Raw genomic sequence first — 22,487 nt, forward strand, 5'->3', positions numbered from 1 at the left:
AAGTGTTGGATTTGGGCCACTTCGTCCTCATCATAATCTTCATCCTCTACGGCTGGTACCTGTACACCAAACTCAACAACATCCCATATATTTTTGTGGAGTGAGGTTAGGTGATATCGCATCATATCACTCCACCTAGCATAATCTTCACCATCAAACGTTGGTGGTTTGCCCAAAGGGACGGAAAGTAATGGCGTATGTTTAGAAATGTGAGGATAGCGTAGGGGGATCTTACTAAACTTCTTGCGCTCATGGCGCTTAGAAGTTACGGACGGCGTGTCGGAGCCGGAGGTGGATGGCGACGAGGAGTCGGTCTCGTAGTAGACTACTTTCCTCATCTTCTTCTTCTTGTCACCGCTCCAACGCAACTTGTGTGAAGGGGGTTCCTTTTCCTTCCCCTTGTTTCGGGACTCTCCCGATGAAGCTTTCCCGTGGCTTGTAGCGGGCTTCTCGCCGGTCACCATCTCCTTCTTGGCGTGATCTCCCGACATCACTTCGAGCGGTTAGGCTCTAATGAAGAATTGGGCTTTGATACCAATTGAAAGTCGCCTAGAGGGGGGGTGAATAGGGTGAATCTGAAATTTATAAACTTAAGCACAACTACAAGCTGGGTTAGCGTTAGAAATATAAACGAGTCCGAGAGAGAGGGCGCAAAACAAATCGTGAGCGAATAAAGAGCGAGACACGATGATTTGTTTTACCGAGGTTCGATTCTTGCAAACCTACTCCCCGTTGAGGTGGTCACAAAGACCGGGTCTCTTTCAACCCTTTCCCTCTCTCAAACGGTCACTTAGACCGAGTGAGCTTCTCTTCTCAATCAATCGGAACACAAAGTTCCCGCAAGTACCACCACACAATTGGTGTCTCTTGCCTCGATTACAAATGAGTTTGATTGCAAGAAGAATGCGAAAGAAAAGAAGCAATCCAAGCGCAAGAGCTCAAATGAACACAACAAATCACTCTCTCTAATCACTAAAGCTTTGTGTGGAGTTGGGAGAGGATTTGATCTCTTTGGTGTGTCTTGTATTGAATGTTATAGCTCTTGTAAGGTGTAGAAGTGTAGAAACTTGGATGACTTGAATGTGGGGTGGTTGGGGGGTATTTATAGCCCCAACCACCAAACTAGCCGTTTGGTGAGGGCTGCTGTCGCATGGCGCACCGGACAGTCCGGTGCGCCACCGGACAGTGTCCGGTGCGCCAGCCACGTCACTCGGCCGTTAGGGTTCGATCGTTGGAGCTCTGACTAGTGGGGTCGCCTGGCTGTCCGGTGGTGCACCGGACAGGTACTGTAGACTGTCCGGTGCGCCGTGTCGCGCGTGCCTGACTTCTGCGTGCTCTGGCGCGCATTAAATGCTTCTGCAGGTGACCGTTGCCGCCGTAGTAGCCGTTGCTCCGCTAGCACACCGGACAGTCCGGTGAATTATAGCGGAGCGCCCTTGAAAATTCCCGAAGGTAGCGAGTTTGGCTTCGAGTGACCTGGTGCACTGGACACTGTCTGGTGGTGCACCGGACACTGTCCGGTGGCACACCGGACAGTCCGGTGCGCTAGACCAGGGTGCCTTCCGGGTTGTCTTTTGCTCTCTTGTTTGAACCATTTTCTTGGTCTTTTTATTGACTTATTGTGAACCTTGGTACCTGTAGAACTTATAGACTAGAGCAAATTAGTTAGTCCAATTATTTGTGTTGGGTAATACAACCACCAAAATTAATTAGGAAATAGGTGTAAGCCTAATTCCCTTTCAGTATCGGGTGAGTTGCTCCCACCAAACTTGGATGACCTGTGTTGTTTTCATCAACTAATCTCGGTGTCCTCAACGTAGCCGGTGGAGTTAAAGCACAAATGTTGCTCTTTCCATGGCCAGACTGATCTACATTAGAGACAAGGCTACAGGCATGTTTGGTTCACTACCTCAGTTGCCACACTTTGCCTAACTTTTCTGCCTAAGGTTAGTTATTCAATTCGAACGACTAACCTTAAGCAAAGTGTGGCACGTTTAGCCACAAACCAAACAGGCCCTACATGTGGCCGGCGGCACTCGTATACCTTGTGGTGAGATTCGCTGCACAACTGCTACGACTTTCTTGGTCGTATCTACTCTTCCCTCATGATGACCATCAAATCCACAAGGACTCGTTGTCGCTATCGCCTGTCCAAACCGCACCGATTCACTAGCTATCACCATCGTGTATACCCCTACCGCTCCTAGGTCACCAATCCAACCGATGGTGGCGTATAGCTCAGTGTTTTTTTGGAAAGATATAAAGCATAGATATCTAAATTATCCTACTATATTCGTCAAAACCGTCCTTGCCGAGATTCATGGTAACAGCCCAAAAATCCTGCGCGATTTGCATGTCACGAGATTTACGTACGAGTCAACAGGGTTACGATTACTTGACAATTGTGTTACATCATAAACACACATATACCCACGTGACGCAACTACCAAGGCACTACCTAACCCCACCACCACGACGCGTCAGATGTTTATGCAGTTGTCATCATCAATTCATACAAGCATAAACCTCGACCAACAACCCTAGCACATCCGGATCCCACCACCATGACACGGCAATTTACGCAATTGTTGCTGTCAAAATACAAAAGCATAAACGCGGCACGTCCCTACGCACGGCATACCCCAGGGTTTCCATTACCTAAACTCTCTTTTATATATAATGAATCTTCGACATATAGAGAACTAATATAAAAATCACTGATGAAGAAAAATGACATATAGGGAAGAAATTTTTTTAGAAGATACCGCCAAAAACAAGTGCCTAGGCTAGTCGCTTCAACAAATCATTCAGCACAAGCATCCAACCCAGCATGGCATAGATGATGCAACGACATGGCATGTAATTTAACTTGCCCTCTACCAAGATGACATGACATAACTAAGTACTATTACGCGTTCTTTCTACGCCTACTCAATCCCAGGCTAATTTACATGCCAATATGCCGTAGGTTAAGGTCGCAATCGTGTTGCTCAGCCACGGGCAAGGGTCCAAAACATCCGCCCTCATCTCCATCTATCTACACTAATACTAAGTACTAACTGATGTGATGCTGCTGCACATCAAATACGGAACCAAATACCACAGCAAAAGTTGATGTGCTAATCTCCAACCAAGTTCAGCTTCCCCGCCTACTTCCGCTTTGCAGCTGCTCTAGCCATCCTCCCTGCCAAAACACAATCATACATACATGATTCCCCGTTTCATACTTTTATGCATTGAAAATGGCAACATACTCAGATTATTCGGATCGCGGCAATATCTACTTCCACACATGCATCTGAATGGTTTACTGGGCCCTTCCGTATCATCAAAACCAATGCCATAATCCTGAAATCACAATTCCAAACATTTATCTTGTGAAAGCAGCACCATACATGTAGGCCAACAGAGGGCTTAAAAAATTACTCTTACCCATGTTAGCTCTTCAAATGCCTCTACTTTCTTGTTCGTGAAAAATGCCAGCTGTGCAACATCCATTAATAAACAATTAGCATGTAGTGCACTTGCTTTCACTAATCCATTAAGATCAGCAGATCACTTACATGGTAATAATGATGATCAGGCGTCTCAACTTCAACAGGGATCTGAACTAAATTCGCATCATAGCATCTAGTCATAGCATATGTTCATTACCAAAACCGTAGTGGACAGCAGACAACAAATACACAAATTATGGCAAAATATTTACAACAAAAAAAGAGCAAGTATCATACACACCTGTGGTTGATAAATCGCCCAACGTTCCCATAAAATGAACCATCAAGGCTAAGGGCATCTTCATCCCTCAATACACCTGAACCCCAACCAGCATCCAGGAGTACTTGATGCTTATGTTTACCATTTCTTGCATTTTCAATTGCTCTTTCGTGCAATTCAGAACTTGTTAGTACCTCTCCAACATATTCACAGACAAAGGAACCTTTTGGGAGATCCTCTACTGTGCGTACTCCCCAGCCTTTGCCCTCGCGTGTAAAGAACACCTATACCATGTAGTATTGCAACATAAAGGAATAGTTGTTTATGGAACTGAAGCCAAGTGGAGGAACATACGAGAACCATGAACTAGATAAAATTCAAGAATGGATCAAAGACACATAGTACTTTTTTGGTGTGCTTTGGGAAAACTAGCTATACACATGATAAGCATATAGGCATACAGCAGCACATAAATGAAGGCATTTCAATGCAATGGTCATTTTTTAGAGAAGACCATAACCAGCAAATATTGCACATTAATAAGCTCTCGGTTACTACCATTTAGAAAGAAACATGGCATTGCAAATCTCTTAAACATACCTGCAATTTGCATGTTATACCACGCTGAATCACACGATTTCCACACTGCATGCCACATCCACATTTACTCCAGCATTCTTTAATGAATTTTCTCATAAGATGGCCTTTACACGGACCAGGTGAGGCTTTATTCTTAGATCTTTCAAGAGGGCAAACTGTACAGTAGAACCTATGATGCTCTTGTGGGAAATGATTAACTGAGGTGCATTCATCAAGGAATTCTGTCTTAAGCAGGCCCTCTGGTGTATAGGGGAATTCGCCCCCCGTCACTCTTGCACAGCCACATGGAACTAAGGATGACAAACAGTTGCCAGAACAATCAGCACAACAATCTTCATCACCAATCCGAGCAATCGAGATGTTGACATAAGCATTTTGGAAGACAAGATTTCTTGGTACGTAATAAAAGGATGGAGGACATTTCTCGCTGCCAAATTCATTTACTATAGGTATTCTTACCCGCTCTTCCCCTTTGGATATATCAGTGGTATCATGGGTTGTTTTTTGCTTACAATGAGCAAACTCAGGATCCCAAGCAACAAGCGAATTTTGCAAACAAGGTTCTGAGGAATCAAGCACTGATGATCCACCAGCCACATTATCATTTATGTCCACAGCAGCCTCACAAGCAATTGGCTTCACAAAAGGAGCAACTACTTCATTATGCAAGCTGCCACTGTCCCTATTAACCTCAGAATGCATAGTGCCCAACTGCACAACAGATTGGCATACCTCACTCATCAGCTTGCCAATAGAAAAATCTGGAGGTAGCACCTTGTATGAGTGAAGGCATTTCTCCTCAACCATTTTGAAAACCTCCTCCATACTAATGCTGAAATTCGAAGATTCCAAGCTGCATTTCAATGACATCTTCACCTCGCCATTGGCGGAAGAAGCAACATCCACCTCCACAAACGATGTCTCCTGAGTATTTTGAATCATAGACCCTACCCCATTCTTGCACAATGGGGCTTTTTGCTTGCTCCTACCCAGACTTTGAGCTTGTTTGACCATGCTGCCTCTTGCACCAGAACCTGCAGTTTGTTCTGCAACGTTCAGTTATCATAATTTTGCACCAAATTGATGTTTTAGAAAATATAGGATTTTTTTGTTACATTTACAGTGTGCACAGGGCAGGTCTAATACAATTTTCAGTTTGATTTATACAGCACATAAACACATGTATAAAATGCACAATTCTGCTGAAACAAAAAAAAGAATGATAAATACAAACATAGACATAGCTTTTGTATAAAAGAACTAGTGTGAAACTGGGGAGGTCATACTGTAACATTCAGTTTGATTTATAAAGAACATAACATATGTACAAAACACACATTCAGCTGTAGCTAAACGAATGACAAATACAGACATGAATGCATCTAGTCATTGTAGCACATTGAACATGACGTTGAGGAAATCAAGAAAAACTTTACCTGAAGATCCATCACTGAGCTGTATGGCATCAGGACCAGTCAGAAAATCTCGATCAGTTAAATGGTCACCGACACTGATTTCTGCTATATCAACTTGTGGTTCAGTTAAATGGTCACCAATGTTGATTTCTGCTATATCAATTTGTGGTTCTGGTTTGGGTTCTTTCACGATGAAAGAATCATCGACAGCTAAAGGATATTCACACCCAGCATCTTGCAGCACTACAGTCAAGGACCTAGTTACTCCACGACTGTTTTGTGGCGAAACAGACAGAGCACCTTGGGTTGAAACAGTGGGTTGCTGTGGTCCAGACTCAAATGGCTGCAACTCTGCCCTGAAATTAGCCGTGCCCATCCTGGGCCTCTTCACCAGGGGCGTTTCATTATCATCTTCGCCTCTGTCATCGTGAATAGCAGAAACATATTGTTGCCGATCGTGCTCCGAGTGCGCATGTGCTGCTTGGTTGCCCTGATAAAAAATATCGATAATGAACAGCAGTAAGGAGTTAATGGAGAAGAAAGGAAGGTATAACCTGTTGTAAGCGAGGTAGATAGGAGAATGATGACCTGTTGGGAGGGAGGGGTTTGTTTGTTGTCTTGCCTATCGAGGATGGCATCAGCGAGGGCACGATAGCACTCATCCTCAATGGGCTCCCAGTTGTTGTTGAAGATGTTGAGGAGTTCCTTGAGTACTGGGGTGGCCTGCTTCTTAGAGAAACCAAGCAGCTTCATGGCGTTCAATGCCTTCTTGGCCCTTTCCTTGTTGCTGCTCATGTTGGTGTTGATGGAAGAAATGGCGAACAGCTATGGTGGCGGTTGCTCCCTGTCCTACTGCAGCCTGTGGCGAGCGCCATGGGCAAGAAAATGGTCAAACACTTTATAACTGGGCAAAATAAACTACTCAAGTTGCACAAAATGCATGCAACCGAATACTATACAGTACTAGTACTGTTTGTTATGAGCAGTAGCCGATGCAAGCAAAACCCATGAAAGTAAGAGAAAATAAGGCGTGACCAAACGAAGGTACCAATCCCCAAGGTTGGGTCGTTAATTTTTTTTCCCCCGCCAGAATCGTCAGAACAGATCAGATCGCACCAAAAAAAAAACAAGACGAAATACAAAATAGAAAAAGATACGACGGTACTAAAAATGAGAGCCATTTTTTTGTGTGCCTCGAAGGAAGACACAAAATCCCTAATGCCTGAACTGAATGGTGGCTTAGGTTTTCCAGAGCCCAATGCATGAACTAAAATGGTAGCTTAGGTTTACGAGAATCGTTGAAAACATTAGAACGCACCCGCACCTTAAAAAATGGTCAGTCTTTTTTTCCCTGTTAAGAACCAGTATAAGAAAGATGCTTAAATGAAATGAAAGGTGACCTCAAGTGCTACAACAGGAAAATCCGCAGTGGATCCACCACATACGATGCGTGAGAAGGGAGATGAATGAATAGTGACGGAGGAAGGGAGGAGGGGAGGAGAACAGGAAGGAAAAGAGACACACCTGTACTTCAACGGACTCCAGTGGACGAGGAACGGACTGGAATGGGAAGGATTAACTGCAATCAGGGGAGGCATTCATTCCCCGCTCCATCCTACAGTTGTATGCGTGATTCGCTCGCCAATCTCACAGATTGATGATTGTCTATACTAGGAAGGGGGAAGAGGAAAGGCGGAAGAGGCGAGGAGGACTTGGGGTTTTCTCTCTTCCTCTGGCGTCTGCTGGGGTTTCTCTCTTCTTCCCAGGTCCCCCCAACCAACAACAAAGGAAGGCAACAAGGCGCGGCGAGCGGATGGGTCACTGACCTGTTGTTCGACCTGGGCGATCAAATGGGAAAGGCGAGGCCATGCCATCATGATTTGGGCCGACCCAGCGACCATCATTCCTTCTGAACTGGGCCAAGAGGCCCAAATGAAGCGCAACGCAGCCAAGAAAGGTCCATGTTTGACGTATCGCAAGTATTAAGGTGTCGTTCATGAAATATAACGTAATTGACAATGATAATAATTTATATTTGATTATTAGCGGTAATAAGTTTGAATTGCACGATATCAATTTCTAGTATGATATATAATTACGGTTAGATTTAAATAAACATATTTCAAGGTTATTGTTCACGTTACAAATATGTGAACCAAACAACACCTAAGTAAAAAGAAATCTCAGCCCTATCATCGTGACACCGAGTTCCTTCATTCCCTTAATCCCTTTAGCCTCCCCACTAAACCTTAGCTCCCTCTCTCTCTTTCTAGGATGTCGCAATCTTCAGCTCTCAGGTGTGGCGACGACGGTGGGGACTGGGGACGGCATCCTGGTCGCCCTCTCCCAGTCGGAGGTTGTGGCGCAGTAGTGCAATGCGAAGAAGCTTATGTGTAGCACAGGGAAGGCGGCGTGGATTGCGGGGTCAACCTTTTTCTGGTGCTGGGACTGCCGCTCATCATCGAGATGGACCAGGAGCAGCAGCTCAATGACCTAGAGCTGCAGCAGCAAACGCTCCTAGGCGAGCCACTGTTGCCGCCAGCCAAGTAGATATATCAATCTTTTTGTTCCTATAGGCAAAATTGCTAGGTTTCTATTTCTACCAAGCTCATCATCCGAGAGGAGTTTTAAAAGGAGGGGCTTATCGAGTCGACCTGTTGTTGGTCAGCCGTAATTCAAGGTTCGTATTTCATGCAACACTAGTTTAGCTTCCTTCCCAAGAATTGAAACAGATCGATTAGATAAGTCATTCTCTGTCGTTGTTGCCACCTTATGTAATCCTCTATCTATGTTTGCACGCTAATTGTGTGTGATTTTAATAAATCTGCTTCTTGCTCTTATTCGGTCTGGATCATCTTGGATGATGAACGCCAAACATTTTGCATTGGGTGTATTGTGATCCTAAGCGCCCTATGCGAAGCTCCTCTTGATGGCATTGTTGTTTTGGCAACTGATGGATCATTGATGAAGCTGACATGTCATTCAAAAGCTCTTCTACGGTGATGAAACCTATTATCAAAAGCAGGGGTGTTTGGTCTGTTTGCAGCGGTTCGCGGGCGTGGACGCGAAAAACACCTGACGCAGAGGGACATTCTAGCAGCCCCCCAAAAGAGGGGGAGAAGAGAGGGCGTGATGCCCCATTTTCGCAACCGCGGCCGGTATCCGCTAGATGACGCTGTTAGAAATATGCCCTAGAGATGTTTATAGAGATGAGTATATTTCTTTGTATCCATAATATTATATATATATATATATATATATATATATATATATATATATATATATATATATATATATTAATTGAATATCCATGAAAGGCACCTTGTATTGATTAGCAATTATATGAATTGTTTGTGAGATTCTTTACTTGTATGGTTATTCTAAATGGTGTCCCTGGTCAGAGTCGATGACCAGCACGTGTATTAGTTAGGGCTGGGCATTCGGTCTATTAGGGTAATTCGGTTCGGTCTATTCGGGTTTTTGAAATTTTAGGTTCTGAAAAATGAGAACCGAAATTTTCAAAATAATTTTAAAAACCGAATCCGAATAGACTAACAATTTCGGTTCGGTCTATTTGGTCCACCGAATAGACTCAAATAATAGAGACTAGTATCTTTTGCTAAAATATATACAATGAATAATTAATTGAAAGTACTATTATTACAACAAGTGACTATAAAAATAGCATACAAATATATATATATATATATATACTATCATTAAGATGATATCATAATTTTTAGCTAATAAGTTCATAAATCATATAATAATACCATCACATGTTAAGAGCTTTTTTATATTTTGGATTATTCGATCTATTCAGGTTTGAAAGGTTAGGAACCGAACTCGAACCCATACCCCGAAATATAGCATATATAGGAACTGAACCTGAACCCAAAAACCCGAATGGACCGACAATTCGGTCTATTCGGGTTTGGTTCAGGTTCGGGGGTTTTAAAATACCCACCCCTAGTATTAGTTGGTGACTACATTTTACAAGTTATGGACATGGAGATGTGTAACACCCAAAATCATATTTTGGTGATTTAAATAATTCTCCAAAAGATTCGAGATAAGATGTCTATTAATAATAATTTTTCTTTATAATGTATATCTCTCGGAAGTAAATAAGTAATAGTAGCGAGAATTTGGTATTCAAAACTTGGATCCAAAACTTAAATGTAAAACATGGAACAATAAATAAAAGAAATGCTTCAAGCTATTTATTAATCCCTTTACAAATATATATATATATATATTAATTCATGGCAAATATATTAATTTGTCCTAAACAAATAAATAATGAAATTTAGAGTATACATTCAAAGAAGTATCTATGAAAATTTAAAAAATGTGTGGTTCATGTTTCGAAGCACACTTTTTAGAGAACTAAGAAGAATAATAAAAATAATTATACACTTTTGCATACATGTTGGGATTTCTTTTGTGGTGCATTTATAATTTAGTTTGAAGTTTGAACTTTGGTTAGAAAATAGAAAAGAAAAGAAAAAGGGACCCGGGTTGGGCCAACTCTCCTTAGCTCGGCCCAGTATGCTTTCCACACTAGACAATCCATCATAGCCCAACACAGTCCAAGAGCGTTGTAAGGTGAGACCCACATGTCGGATCTTGAGCTATCCCGCGTACTTTTGCCTTGTGCACTGCAGGTGGGGTCATTTTGTTTGGTTCTTCTTTTTTTTATCCTTGAAGCGAACTCAGGTGCTTGATTCGTCCGCGTTTGACGGGGGCGTTCACCAACTGATCTATCGCGCCCTCGTGTCCCTGGCCCTATATAACGCAACTGCGCCCTCATCTATCTCGTGACATCACCGAGGAGACCAGTGCACCTAGAGCTATGCCATGCCAGGGAAGCAGAAGCACGCAGAGCGGAGGGCATGAGCCTCCGTCACTAGGAGCGCGATTCACCGTCAAGGGGCCTCGGTGATCGATCCAGTTGGTGGTGCAGGACTAGTGGTGGGAAGTCGAGGAAATCCAATGGCGCGAAAAAGTCTGGGTGACGGTGAATTCCTCACCATCGATCATGCGCCGCCGGGGATCCTCCTGACACCGTGGATGGGTACATTCGCGCCATCTCTCTGGTGAGAACCCCTCCCCTATGTTCGTCGTGTTATTCTTTAAGCATATCGTGCCTTGGATTAGGGTTTATGGCTCGGCAGCGTAGCAACACCGCTCTCCGGCGAGGCCGCCACCACGTCCAGCAGGCAACACAGTCGTGGGTGTCGTCGGGGGAGGGAGATGGAACTCGGGTCATTGATATCACGACGTACAACCTTGATTAGAAGTTGCAATACCCCTTCCCGTATAAAATCTCAATCATTGATACAGATATTGACGCGTAGGATTAGATCAGGGCGTGGGAGATTTTGGACCGTGGATCTGAGATCCAAGGGCCAAGATAGGAAACTGGTTCACTTAAAAAGTTGGTCTAATCTGCACCATTGGATGGTGATCAAACGGTTGACATATGTGCGTACCTCTTCACCGTAGGAATCTTGCAAAAGAAACCCCTAAGTTCTTATTAGGATAAAAGAAATAAAAATCAATCAGGTAATTTGCAGTTTAGCCCATGGAAACTATTTTGAGCATAAAATATCTACTACTTATTAAGGCAGCAAAGGGTAGCCTGCCTCTCCTGTTCTGCCACCCCCGTTCTGCCCATCTCGAGCCGACAGGTGGGCCTCCTGTGTCAGCGTGCGTCTCTTCTATGTCCCATTCACGCGACGCGGGCACGCAACAACTGCTCCCTCTCCGGTCTCCGCACCCTCCATCCATTCCTTCCACTCCCCATGGTAACGTACCAAACCCCACTACGTTCCTCACCCGCTGCTCCTCTCCTTGTGTGGCATTGTCGCCACCGAGGCCGTCGCGCGGCTTAGCCAAAGACCGCTGCGGCCCCGACTCCGCTGTAGCCCACCACCTGGCAACCGACGTGACCTACACGAACCAAACCCGTCGTCGTGGTGTAGCTGAGAGCACCTAGAGGGGGTAAAGAGGTGATCCTATAAAAAACAAGTCTAAACAACTGAAGGTCGCCTAAGAGGTGAATAGGCGTAATCTGAAATTTGCAACTTTAAACACAAACTACAAGTCGGGGTTAGCGTTAGAACTTAAATCAAGTCCGGGAGAGGGGGGAAATAAATCAACCAAGAAATAAAGCGGATGAACACAGTGATTTGTTTTACCGATGTTCGGTTCTAAAGAATCTAGTCCCCGTTGAGGTGGTCACAAAGATCAGGTCTCTTTCAACCCTTTCCCTCTCTCAAACGGTCACTCAGACCGAGTGAGCCTTCTTATTTAATCTCACGGGTCACTTAGACCCCGCAAGAATCACCACACAATTGGTGTCTCTTGCCTTGCTTACAAAGCACTTGAGAGTAAGAATTGAAAAGAAAAAGAAGGTCAAGCCAAGCAAACAAGAGCAACAAAGGAACACAAGAGATCCTCTCACAAGTCCTAATGCACTAGAGTTGATTTGGGGACTTTGAGTGGATCAATCGCTTTGATTGTGTCTTGGAGTGGAGTCTATTGCTCTTGTATTGAATGCAATGTTCAGAATGCTTGGGTGCTTGGTGTGGTGGTGGTTGGGGGTATTTATAGTCCTCAACCACCAAATGACCGTTGGGGAAGGCTACTGTCGATGGGCACACTGGACATTCCGGTGCGCCATCGGACAGGTCCTGTAGACTGTCCGGTGCGCCGCCACGTCACCCAACTGTTAGGGTTCGGGAGCAGTTGACTGTTGGAGGCTTTGTCCTCATGCGGCACCGGACAGTCTGGTGCCACACCGGACACTGTCTGGTGTGCCTCTGACTTCTGCTCTGACTTCTGGCACGCACTGTTCACGCGTGAGAGTCGACCGTTGCGTGATTTAGTCGTTGCTCCGCTGGTGCACCGGACAGTCCGGTGAATTATAACGGAGTGCGCCTGTTGAACCCGAGAGTGGCTAGTTTGAGTTGTACGGTCCTGGTGCACCGGACACTGTCTGGTGTGCCATTCCTCAGCACACTCAAGTTTCTTTTGCTCCTTTGAAATTGAATCCCTAACTTGAATATTTATTGATTTATGTTGAACCTTTGTGCACCTATAGAACATGTATTCTAGAGCAAACTAGTTAGTCCATATATTTGTGTTGGGCATTCAACCACCAAAATTAATTGTGGAAAAAGGTTAACCCTATTTCCCTTTCAATATCCCCCTTTTTGGTGATTGATGCCAACACAAACCAAAGCAAATATATAAAGTGCAGAAATGAACTAGTTTGCATAAGGTGAGTGCATATGTTACTTAAGATTGCAAGAAGCATTTTCAAGTTTTGAAATTTCTCCCCTGTTTCAAATGCTTTTCTTTTGACTAAACAAAACTCCCCCTGAATGAAATTATCCTCTTAGTTTTCAAGATAGTTTTTTAGTTAGATTTTGAAAATACCAATTGAAAGATTAGTTGGATACCAATTTGAAATATACCAATTTAATAGTTTTCGAAACACAATTAAAATTAGGTGGTGATGCGGTCCTTTTGCTTTGGGCTTAATACTTTCTCCCCTTTGGCATAAATCGCCGAAAACGGAGACTTTGAGAGCCCTTTTTATATTTTCTCCCCCATTGATAAAAGAAGTGTGAGTGAAAGAGTATACCAATCGGAGAGATGACGGAATACCGACAAAGGATAGATAATACCGATGGAGTTGAGTGGAAGCGATGTCTTTGTCGAATAATCCATTTCCCTTTTCAATCTAAGACTTAATACAAAAGATGCTCATTGAACCATATTAGTCTTAGCTTAGGCACAAGAAGAATAAGAAATATGTATATGTGCCAAATGAAAGTGACATGATCAAAGGTATATAAAATAGCTATGTGTGCAATGTTTTAATCAAAATTCCGAGAATCAAGAATACTTAGCTCATTCCTAAGTTTGCTAAAGGTTTTCTCATCTAAAGGCTTGGTAAAGATATCGACTAATTGTTCTTTGTTGCTAACACAAGCAATTTCGATATCCCCCTTTGTTGGTGATCTCTCAAAAAGTGATATTGAATGTCTATGTGCTTAGTGCGGCTGTGTTCAACGGGATTATCCGCCATGCGAATTGCACTCTCATTGTCACATAGGAGAGGGACTTTGCTCAATTTGTAGCCATAGTCCCTTAGGGTTTGCCTCATCCAAAGTAATTGCGCACAGCAATGTCCTGCGGCAATGTACTCGGCTTCGGTGGTGGAAAGAGCTACTGAGTTTTGTTTCTTTGAAGCCCAAGACACCAGGGATCTCCCCAGAAATTGACAAGTCCCTAATGTGCTCTTCCTATCAATTTTACACCCTGCCCAATCGGCATCGGAATATCCTATTAAATCAAAAGTGGATCCCTTGGGGTACCAAAGCCCAAACTTAGGAGTGTAAACTAAATATCGCATGATTCTTTTCACGACCCTAAGGTGAACTTCCTTAGGATCGGCTTGAAACCTTGCACACATGCATACAGAAAGCATAATATCCGGTTGAGATGCACATAAATAGAGTAAAGATCCTATCATCGACCCGTATACCTTTTGATCTACGGACTTACCTCCCGTGTCGAGGTCGAGATGCCCATTTGTTCCCATGGGTGTCTTGATGGGCTTGACATCCTTCATTCCAAACTTGTTAAGTATGTCTTGATGGACGTGAAAAGTGTCGTCTTGGAGTTGCTTGACTTGAAATCCTAGGAAATACTTCAACTCCCCCATCATGGACATCTCGAATTTTTGTATCATGATCCTACTAAACTCTTCACAAGTAGATTTGTTAGTAGACTCAAATATGATATCATCAACATAAATTTGGCATACAAACAAATCTTTTGCAATAGTTTTAGTAAAGAGTGTAGGATCGGCTTTACCGACTTTGAAGCCATTAGTGATAAGAAAATCTCTTAGGCATTCATACCATGCTCTTGGGACTTGCTTGAGCCCATAAAGCGCCTTTGAGAGTTTATACACATGGTTAGGGTACTCACTATCTTCAAAGCCGAAACGTTGCTCAACATAGACCTCTTCCTTGATTGGTCCATTGAGGAAGGCACTTTTCACGTCCATTTGATAAAGCTTAAAGCCATGGTAAGTAGCATAGGCAAGCAGTATGCGAATTGACTCAAGCCTAGCTAAAGGTGCATAAGTTTCATCAAAGTCCAAACCTTCGACTTGTGAATAACCTTTGGCCACAAGTCGGGCTTTGTTTCTTATCACCACACCATGCTCATCTTGCTTGTTGCGGAATACCCACTTGGTACATAAAACATTTTGATTAGGACGTGGAACTAAATGTCATACCTCATTCCTCGTGAAGTTGTTGAGTTCCTCTTGCATTGCCAGCACCCAATCCGAATCTCTTAGTGCATCCTCCACCCTGTATGGCTCAATAGAGGACAGAAAAGAGTAATGTTCACAGAAATGTGCAACTCGAGATCTAGTGGTTACCCCCTTGTGAATGTCACCGATGATGGAATTGATGGGGTGATCTCGTTGAATTGTCTGGTGGACTCTTGGGTGTGGCGGTCTTTGACCCTGTATTTCTTAATCATCTTCCTTGTCTTCATTATTATCTCCCCCTTGATCATTGTCCTCCTCTTGAGCTGACTCATCCTCTTGATCTTCGTTTTCATTATCTTGAGCCTAATCCTCGTCTTGGGTAGGTGGAGATGCTTGATTGGAAGATGACGGTTGATCTTGTGCTTCTGGAGGCTCTTTGGATTCCTTAGGACACACATCCCCAATGGACATGTTCCTTAGTGCGACGCACAGAGCCTCTTCATCATCTAGTTCATCAAGATCAACTTGATCCACTTGGGAGCCATTAGTCTCATCAAACACAATGTGACAAGAAACCTCAACTAATCCAGTGGATTTGTTGAAGACTCTATATGCCCTTGTGTTTGAGTCATATCTTAGTAAAAAGCCTTCTACAGCCTTAGGAGCCTTAGATTTTCTACCTCTTTTAATAAGAATAAAATATTTGCTACCAAAGACTCTAAAATATGAAACATTGGGCTTTTTACCGATAAGGAGTTCGTATGATGTCTTCTTGAGGATTTGGTGAAGATATAACCGGTTGATGGAGTAGCAGATGGTGTTAATCGCCTCGGCCCAAAACCGGTCTAGTGTCTTGTACTCATCAAGCATGGTCCTTGCCATGTCCAGTAGAGTTCTATTCTTCCTCTCCACTACAACATTTTGTTGAGGTGTGTAGGGAGAAGAGAACTCATGCTTGATGCCTCATCCTCAAGAAAGCCTTCGATTTGAGAGTTCTTGAAATCCGTCCCATTATCGCTTCTTATCTTATTGATTCTCAATCCGAACTCATTTTGAGCCCGTCTTAAGAATCCTTTTAAGGTCTCTTGGGCCTGAGATTTTTCCTGCAAAAAGAATACCCAAGTGAAGCGAGAATAATCATCCACAATTATGAGATAATACTTACTCCCACCGATGCTTATGTAAGTGATCGGGCCGAATAAATCCATGTGGAGTAGCTCAAGCGGCCTATCGGTCGTCATGATGTTCTTGTGTGGATGATGGGCGCCAACTTGCTCTCCTACTTGACATGCACTACAAACCCTGTCTTTCTCGAAATGAAAATTTGTTAGTCCTAAAATGTGTCCTCCCTTTGGAAGCTTGTGAAGATTCTTCATTCCAACATGGGCTAGTCGGCGATACCAGAGCCAACCCATATTAGTCTTAGCAATTAAACAATTGTTGAGTTTAGGTGTGTTTTCATTAAAATTAACTAAATATAGCTGACCCTATAACACTCCCTTAAATGCTATTGAATCGTCACTTCTCCTAAAGACAGTAACACCTACATCTGTAAAAAGACAGTTGTAGCCCATTTTGCATAATTGAGAAACGGAAAGCAAATTGTAATCTAAAGAATCCACAAGAAAAACATTGGAAATAGAATGGTCAGGTGATATAGCAATTTTACCAAGTCCTTTGACCAAACCTTTATTTCCATCCCCGAATGTGATAGCTCGTTGGGGATCTTCGTTTTTCTCATAGGAGAAGAACATCATTTTCTCCCCTATCATGTGGTTTGTGCATCTGCTATCTATTATCCAACTTGAGCCCCGGATGCATAAACCTGTAAAACAATTTAGGCCTTGTTCTTAGGTACCCAAAACAGTCTTGGGTCCTTTTACGTTAGAAACAAGCACCTTGGGTACCCAAACAAAAGTCTTTGAACTCTTGTGTTTGCCCCCAACATATTTGGCAACTACTTTGCCTGATTTGTTAGTAAGCACATAAGATGCATCAAAAGTCTTAAATGAAATGTTAGGCTTATTTGATGCAACAGGAATTTTCTTTCTAGGCAATTTAATATGAGTGGTATGCCTAGAGCTAGATGCCTCATTCCTATACATAAAAGCATGGTGAGAAATAGAATGAGATCTCCTAGCATGAATCTTCCTAATTTTGTGCTCAAGATAATTAGGAGGATATAAAATGTAACCCTCATTATCCTGAACCATGGAAGCCTTGCCCTTAACAAAGTTGGACAATCTCTTAGGGGCATTAAGCTTGACATTGCTTCCCTGTTGGAAACCAATGCCATCCTTAATGCCAGAGCGTCTCCCATTATAGAGCATGCTTCTAGCAAATTTAAACTTTTCATTTTTAATTTCATGCTCATTGATTTTAGCAGTTAATTAAGCTATATGATCATTTTGTTGTTTAATTAAAGCAAGGTGATCATTTATAGCATCAACATTAACATCTCTACATCTAGTGCAAATGGAAATATGCTCGACAATAGATATAGAGGGTTTGCAAACATTTAATTCATCTATCTTAGCATGTAATATGACATTCTCATTTCTAAGACAGGAAATAGAATCATTGCAAACACTTAACTCTCTAACCTTTGAAATTAAACTAGCATTTTCAGTCCTAAGGCTAGAAGTTGATTCATTCAATTTATCAATCTTAGCATTTAAACTAGCATTTTCATTTCTAAGCTCTTTAGTCAAGTTTTCACATTTTTCTACTTACTGAGCATAAGCATTTTTTACTTTAACATGTTTTTTATTTTCTTTAATAAGGAATTCCTCTTGGCTATCCAAGAGTTCATCCTTCTCATGAATAGCTCTTATCAGTTCATTTAATTTTTCTTTTTGTTGCATGTTAAGGTTGGCAAAAAGAGTAAGTAAATCATCTTCGTCTTCACTAGAACTACCCTCCTCACTAGATGTTGTATACTTGGGGATCATTCTAGATTGTACCTTCTTCTTTTTGCCGTCCTTGGCCATGAAACATTTGTGGCCGACGTTGGGGAAGAGGAGGCCCTTGTTGATGGCGATGTTGGCAGCGTCCTCATCAGAGGAGGAGTCGGTGGAGCTCTCGTCGGAGTTCCATTCCCGACACACATGGGCATCGCCGCCCTTCTTCTTGTAGTACCTCTTCTTTTCCTTCTTCTTCCCCTTCTTGTCCTCGCCCCTGTCACTATCACTAGACATTGAACATTTAGCAATAAAATGACTGGGCTTACCACATTTGTAGCACACCCTCATGGAGCGGGGTTTGTAGTCTTTCACCCTCCTTTGCTTAAGGATTTGGCGGAAGCTCTTGATGATGAGTGCCATTTCCTCGTTGTCAAACTTGGAGGCGTCGATGGGAAGCCTACTTGATGTAGACTCCTCTTTCTTCTCTTCTGTCGCTTTGAATGCGACAGGTTGTACCTCGGGTGTTGAGGTGGAGCCTTGCTCCAAGTTGACAATATGTTTGGAGTCTTTGATCATAAGTTCAAAGCTCACAAACTTGCCAATTACCTCCTCGGGAGACATCTGTTTATATCTAGGTCTCCACGGATTAGTTGCACTTGAGTGGGATTACGAAAAACAAGTGATCTAAGAATAACCTTGACCATTTCATGGTCATCCCACTTGGTGCTCCCAAGGTTGCGCACTTGGTTGACCAAGGTCTTGAGCCGGTTGTACATCGCTTGTGGCTCCTCTCCCTTGTTGAGGACGAATAGACCGAGTTTTCCCTCGATCGTTTCGTGCTTGGTGATCTTGGTCACCTCGCCCCCTTCGTGCGCCGTCTTGAGAACGTCCCAAATCTCTTTGGCACTCTTTAACCCTTGCACCTCATTATACTCCTCTTGACACAAGGAGGCGAGGAGTATAGTTGTGGCTTGGGAGTTAAAGTGCCTAATTTGGGCGACCTCGTCCGAGTCATAGCCTTCGTCCCCCACATTAGGTACCTGCGCTCCAAACTCAATAATGTCCCAAATACTTGCGTGGAGTGAGTTAGGTGATGCCTCATTTTATCACTCCACATACAATAATCCTCACCATCAAAGTATGGTGGTTTGCCTAAGGGAACGGAAAGTAAAGGAGCGCGCTTTGAGATACGGGGATAACGAAGTGGCATCTTACTATACTTCTTGCGCTCATGGCGCTTAGAAGCGACGGACGAGTCGGAGCTTGATGACGTGGAGGGCGACGAAGATTTAGTCTCGTAGTAGACCACTTTCTTCATCTTCTTCTTCTTGTCACCCTTCCGATGCGTCTTGTTGGAGGAAGATGATTCCTCCTTATTCTGGTAGCTGGACTCCCTTGAGAGAGTTCTCCCCGAGCTTGCGGGCTTGTCGCCGGTCACGATCTCCCTCTTAGCGTGTTCTCCCGACATCACTTCGAGTTGTTAGACTCTAATGAAGCACTAAGCTCTGATACCAATTGAAAGTCGCCTAGAGGGGGGTGAATAGGCGTAATCTGAAATTTACATCATTAAACACAAACTACAAGCCGGGGTTAGCGTTAGAACTTAAATCAAGTCCGGGAGAGGGGGGAATAAATCAACCAAGAAATAAAGCGGATGAACACAGTGATTTGTTTTACCGAGGTTCGGTTCTAAAGAACCTAGTCCCTATTGAGGTGGTCATAAAGACCGAGTCTCTTTCAACCCTTTCCCTCAATCAAACGGTCACTTAGACCGAGTGAGCCTTCTTCCTTAATCTCACGGGTCACTTAGACCCCACAAGGATCACCACGCAATTGGTGTCTCTTGCCTTGCTTACAAAGCACTTGAGAGTAAGAATTGAAAAGAAAAAGAAGGCCAAGCTAAGCAAACAAGAGCAACAAAGGAACACAAGAGATCCTCTCACAAGTCCTAATGCACTATAGTTGAATTGGGGACTTTGAGTGGATCAATCGCTTTGATTATGTCTTGGAGTGGAGTCTATTGCTCTTGTATTGAATGCAATGTTCAGAATGCTTGGGTGCTTGGTGTGGTGGTGGTTGGGGGTATTTATAGCTGAAAGTTGCCTAGAGGGGGGTGAATAGGCAGAATATGAAAATTATAGACTTAAGCACACACTACAAGCCGGGGTTAGCGTTAGAATTAAATTCGAGTCCGAAAGAGAGGGGAAAACAAATCAACCAAGAAATAAAGCAGATGAACATGGTGATTTGTTTTACTGAGGTTCAGTTCTAAAGAACCTAGTCCCTATTGAGGTGGTCACAAAGACCGGGTCTCTTTCAACCCTTTCCCTCTCTCAAACGGTCACTTAGACCGAGTGAGCCTTCTCCTTAATCTCCCAAGTCACTTAGACCCCGCAAGGACCACCACACACTTAGGTGTCTCTTGCTTCGATTACAAATCACTTGAGAAAAGAAATGAGAAAGGAAGAAGGCAATCCAAGAGGCAAGAGCTCAAAAGAACACAAAATCTCTCTCTCACAAGTCACTAAGTGCTTGAGTTGAATTTGGGACTTGGAGAGGCTTTGATCTTTTGAATTATGTCTAGGAGTGAATGCTAGAGCTCTTGTAATGAATGTGATACTCAGAAATCTTGGATGCTTGGAGTGGTGGTGGTTGGGGGTATTTATAGCCCTCAACCACCAAACAGTCGTTGGGGCAGGCTGCTGTCGATGGGCGCACCGGACAGTCCGGTGTGCCACCGGACGCTATCCGGTGCGCCAGCCACGTCACCCAACCGTTAGGGTTCGGGAGCTTCTGACCGTTGGAGGCTTTGTCCTCTGGTGGCACTGGACAGTCCTGTGCCGCACCGGACAGGCACTGTTCAGTGTCTGGTGCGCCTCTGACGACTGCTCTGACTTCTGTGCGCACTGTAGCATTGTAGGGTGTCCATTGCAGTCGACCGTTGCGCTGGATAGTCGTTACTCCGCTGGTGCAACGGACAGTCCAGTGGCACACCGGACAGTCCGGTGAATTATTGCGGAGCGCGCTAGCGAAAACCCGAGAGTGGTCGGTTTGGGATTGTACGGTCCTGGTGCACCGGACACTGTCCGGGGCACACCGAACAGTCCGGTGCGCCAGACCAGGGCACACTCGGTTTCTTGCTCCTTTGTATTTGAACCCTATCTTCAATCTTTTATTGGTTTGTGTTGAACCTTTATGCACCTGTAGATCATATACTTTAGAGCAAACTAGTTAGTCCATTATTTGTGTTGGGCATTCAACCACCAAAATTAATACTGGGAAAAGGTTAACCCTATTTCCCTTTCAATCTCCCCCTTTTTGGTGATTGATGCCAACACAAACCAAAGCAAATATATAAGTGCAGAAATAAACTAGTTTGCATAAGGTAAGTGCATAGGTTGCTTGGAATTAAACCAATTTATAATTTTACTAGATATGCATGGATTTCTTTCTTTTTAACATTTTGGACCACATTTGCACCATTTGTTTTGTTTTTGCAAATCTTTTTGGAAATTCTTTTCAAAGTCTTTTGCAAATAGTCAAAGGTATATGAGTAAGATTGCAAGGAGCATTTTCAAGATTTGAAATTTTCTCCCCTATTTCAAATGCTTTTCGTTTGACTAAACAAAACTCCCCCTGAATGAAATTCTCCTCTTAGCTTTCAAGAGGGTTTTAATAGATACCAATTGGACGTATGTTCGTAATATAGATGCCAATTTTAAAAATCTATCTTTAAATATACCAATTGAAAATATCATACCAATTGAAGAAATTGCTTATCACAAGATACCAATTGAAAAACAAACTTTTGTGATAACCAAATAAGAAAATTTTTGAAGTTGGTGGTGCGGTCCTTTTGCTTTGGGCTTAATATTTCTCCCCCTTTGGCATTAATCGCCAAAAACGGAGACTTTGAGAGCCCTTTTTACTTTCTCCCCCATTGGTATAAGTAAATATGAGTGAAAGATTATACCAATTTGATAGTGATGCAGAGTGACGACGAAGGATAAATGATACCGTTAGAGTGGAGTGGAAGCCCTGTCTTCGCCGAAGACTCCATTTCCCTTTCAATCTACGACTTAGCATAGAAATACACTTGAAAACACATTAGTCATAGTCATGAAAGATATATGATCATAGGTAAATAAATGAGCTATATGTGCAATGTTTCAATCAAAATTTCGAGAATCAAGTATATTTAGCTCATTTCTAAGTTTGCTAAAAGTTTTCTCATCTAAAGGTTTGGTAAAGATATCGACTTATTGTTCTTTGGTGCTAACATAAGCTATCTCGATATCCCCCCTTTGTTGGTGATCTCTCAGAAAGTGATACCGAATGTCTATGTGCTTAGTGCGGCTGTGTTCGACGGGATTATCCGCCATGCGGATTGCACTCTCATTGTCACATAGGAGAGGGACTTTGCTCAATTTGTAGCCATAGTCCCTGAGGGTTTGCCTCATCCAAAGTAATTGCGCACAACAATGGCCTGCGGCAATATACTCGGCTTCGGTGGTAGAAAGAGCTACCGAGTTTTGTTTCTTTGAAGCCCAA

The 22,487-nt window shown here is 43.2% G+C and overlaps 1 protein-coding gene across 2 annotated transcripts; it reads right to left on the bottom strand.

Annotated features, from left to right (window-relative positions):
• Positions 1 to 2,731: 2,731 nt before the first annotated feature.
• On the bottom strand, positions 2,732 to 7,559 carry LOC100280021 (putative SET-domain containing protein family). 2 transcript variants are annotated; one of them, XM_008678908.3, is made up of 9 exons: positions 7,257 to 7,559; positions 6,321 to 6,591; positions 5,754 to 6,222; positions 4,318 to 5,363; positions 3,739 to 4,001; positions 3,564 to 3,630; positions 3,433 to 3,483; positions 3,255 to 3,348; positions 2,732 to 3,184 (listed from the first exon to the last, which is right to left on the bottom strand). In XM_008678908.3, exons 2-9 carry the CDS (start codon positions 6,525 to 6,527, stop codon positions 3,150 to 3,152), a joined length of 2,232 nt encoding a protein of 743 aa, XP_008677130.1. In that variant the 5' UTR covers positions 6,528 to 6,591; positions 7,257 to 7,559; the 3' UTR covers positions 2,732 to 3,149. The 2 variants fall into 2 exon arrangements, with proteins under 2 accessions (XP_008677130.1, NP_001146438.1); NM_001152966.1 differs by having other exon boundaries at positions 2,855 to 3,184; positions 4,318 to 5,351; positions 7,257 to 7,532.
• Positions 7,560 to 22,487: the final 14,928 nt, after the last annotated feature.

Source organism: Zea mays, chromosome 4 (genome assembly GCF_902167145.1).
Source record: "Zea mays cultivar B73 chromosome 4, Zm-B73-REFERENCE-NAM-5.0, whole genome shotgun sequence".
Classification (NCBI taxonomy): Eukaryota; Viridiplantae; Streptophyta; class Magnoliopsida; order Poales; family Poaceae; genus Zea; species Zea mays.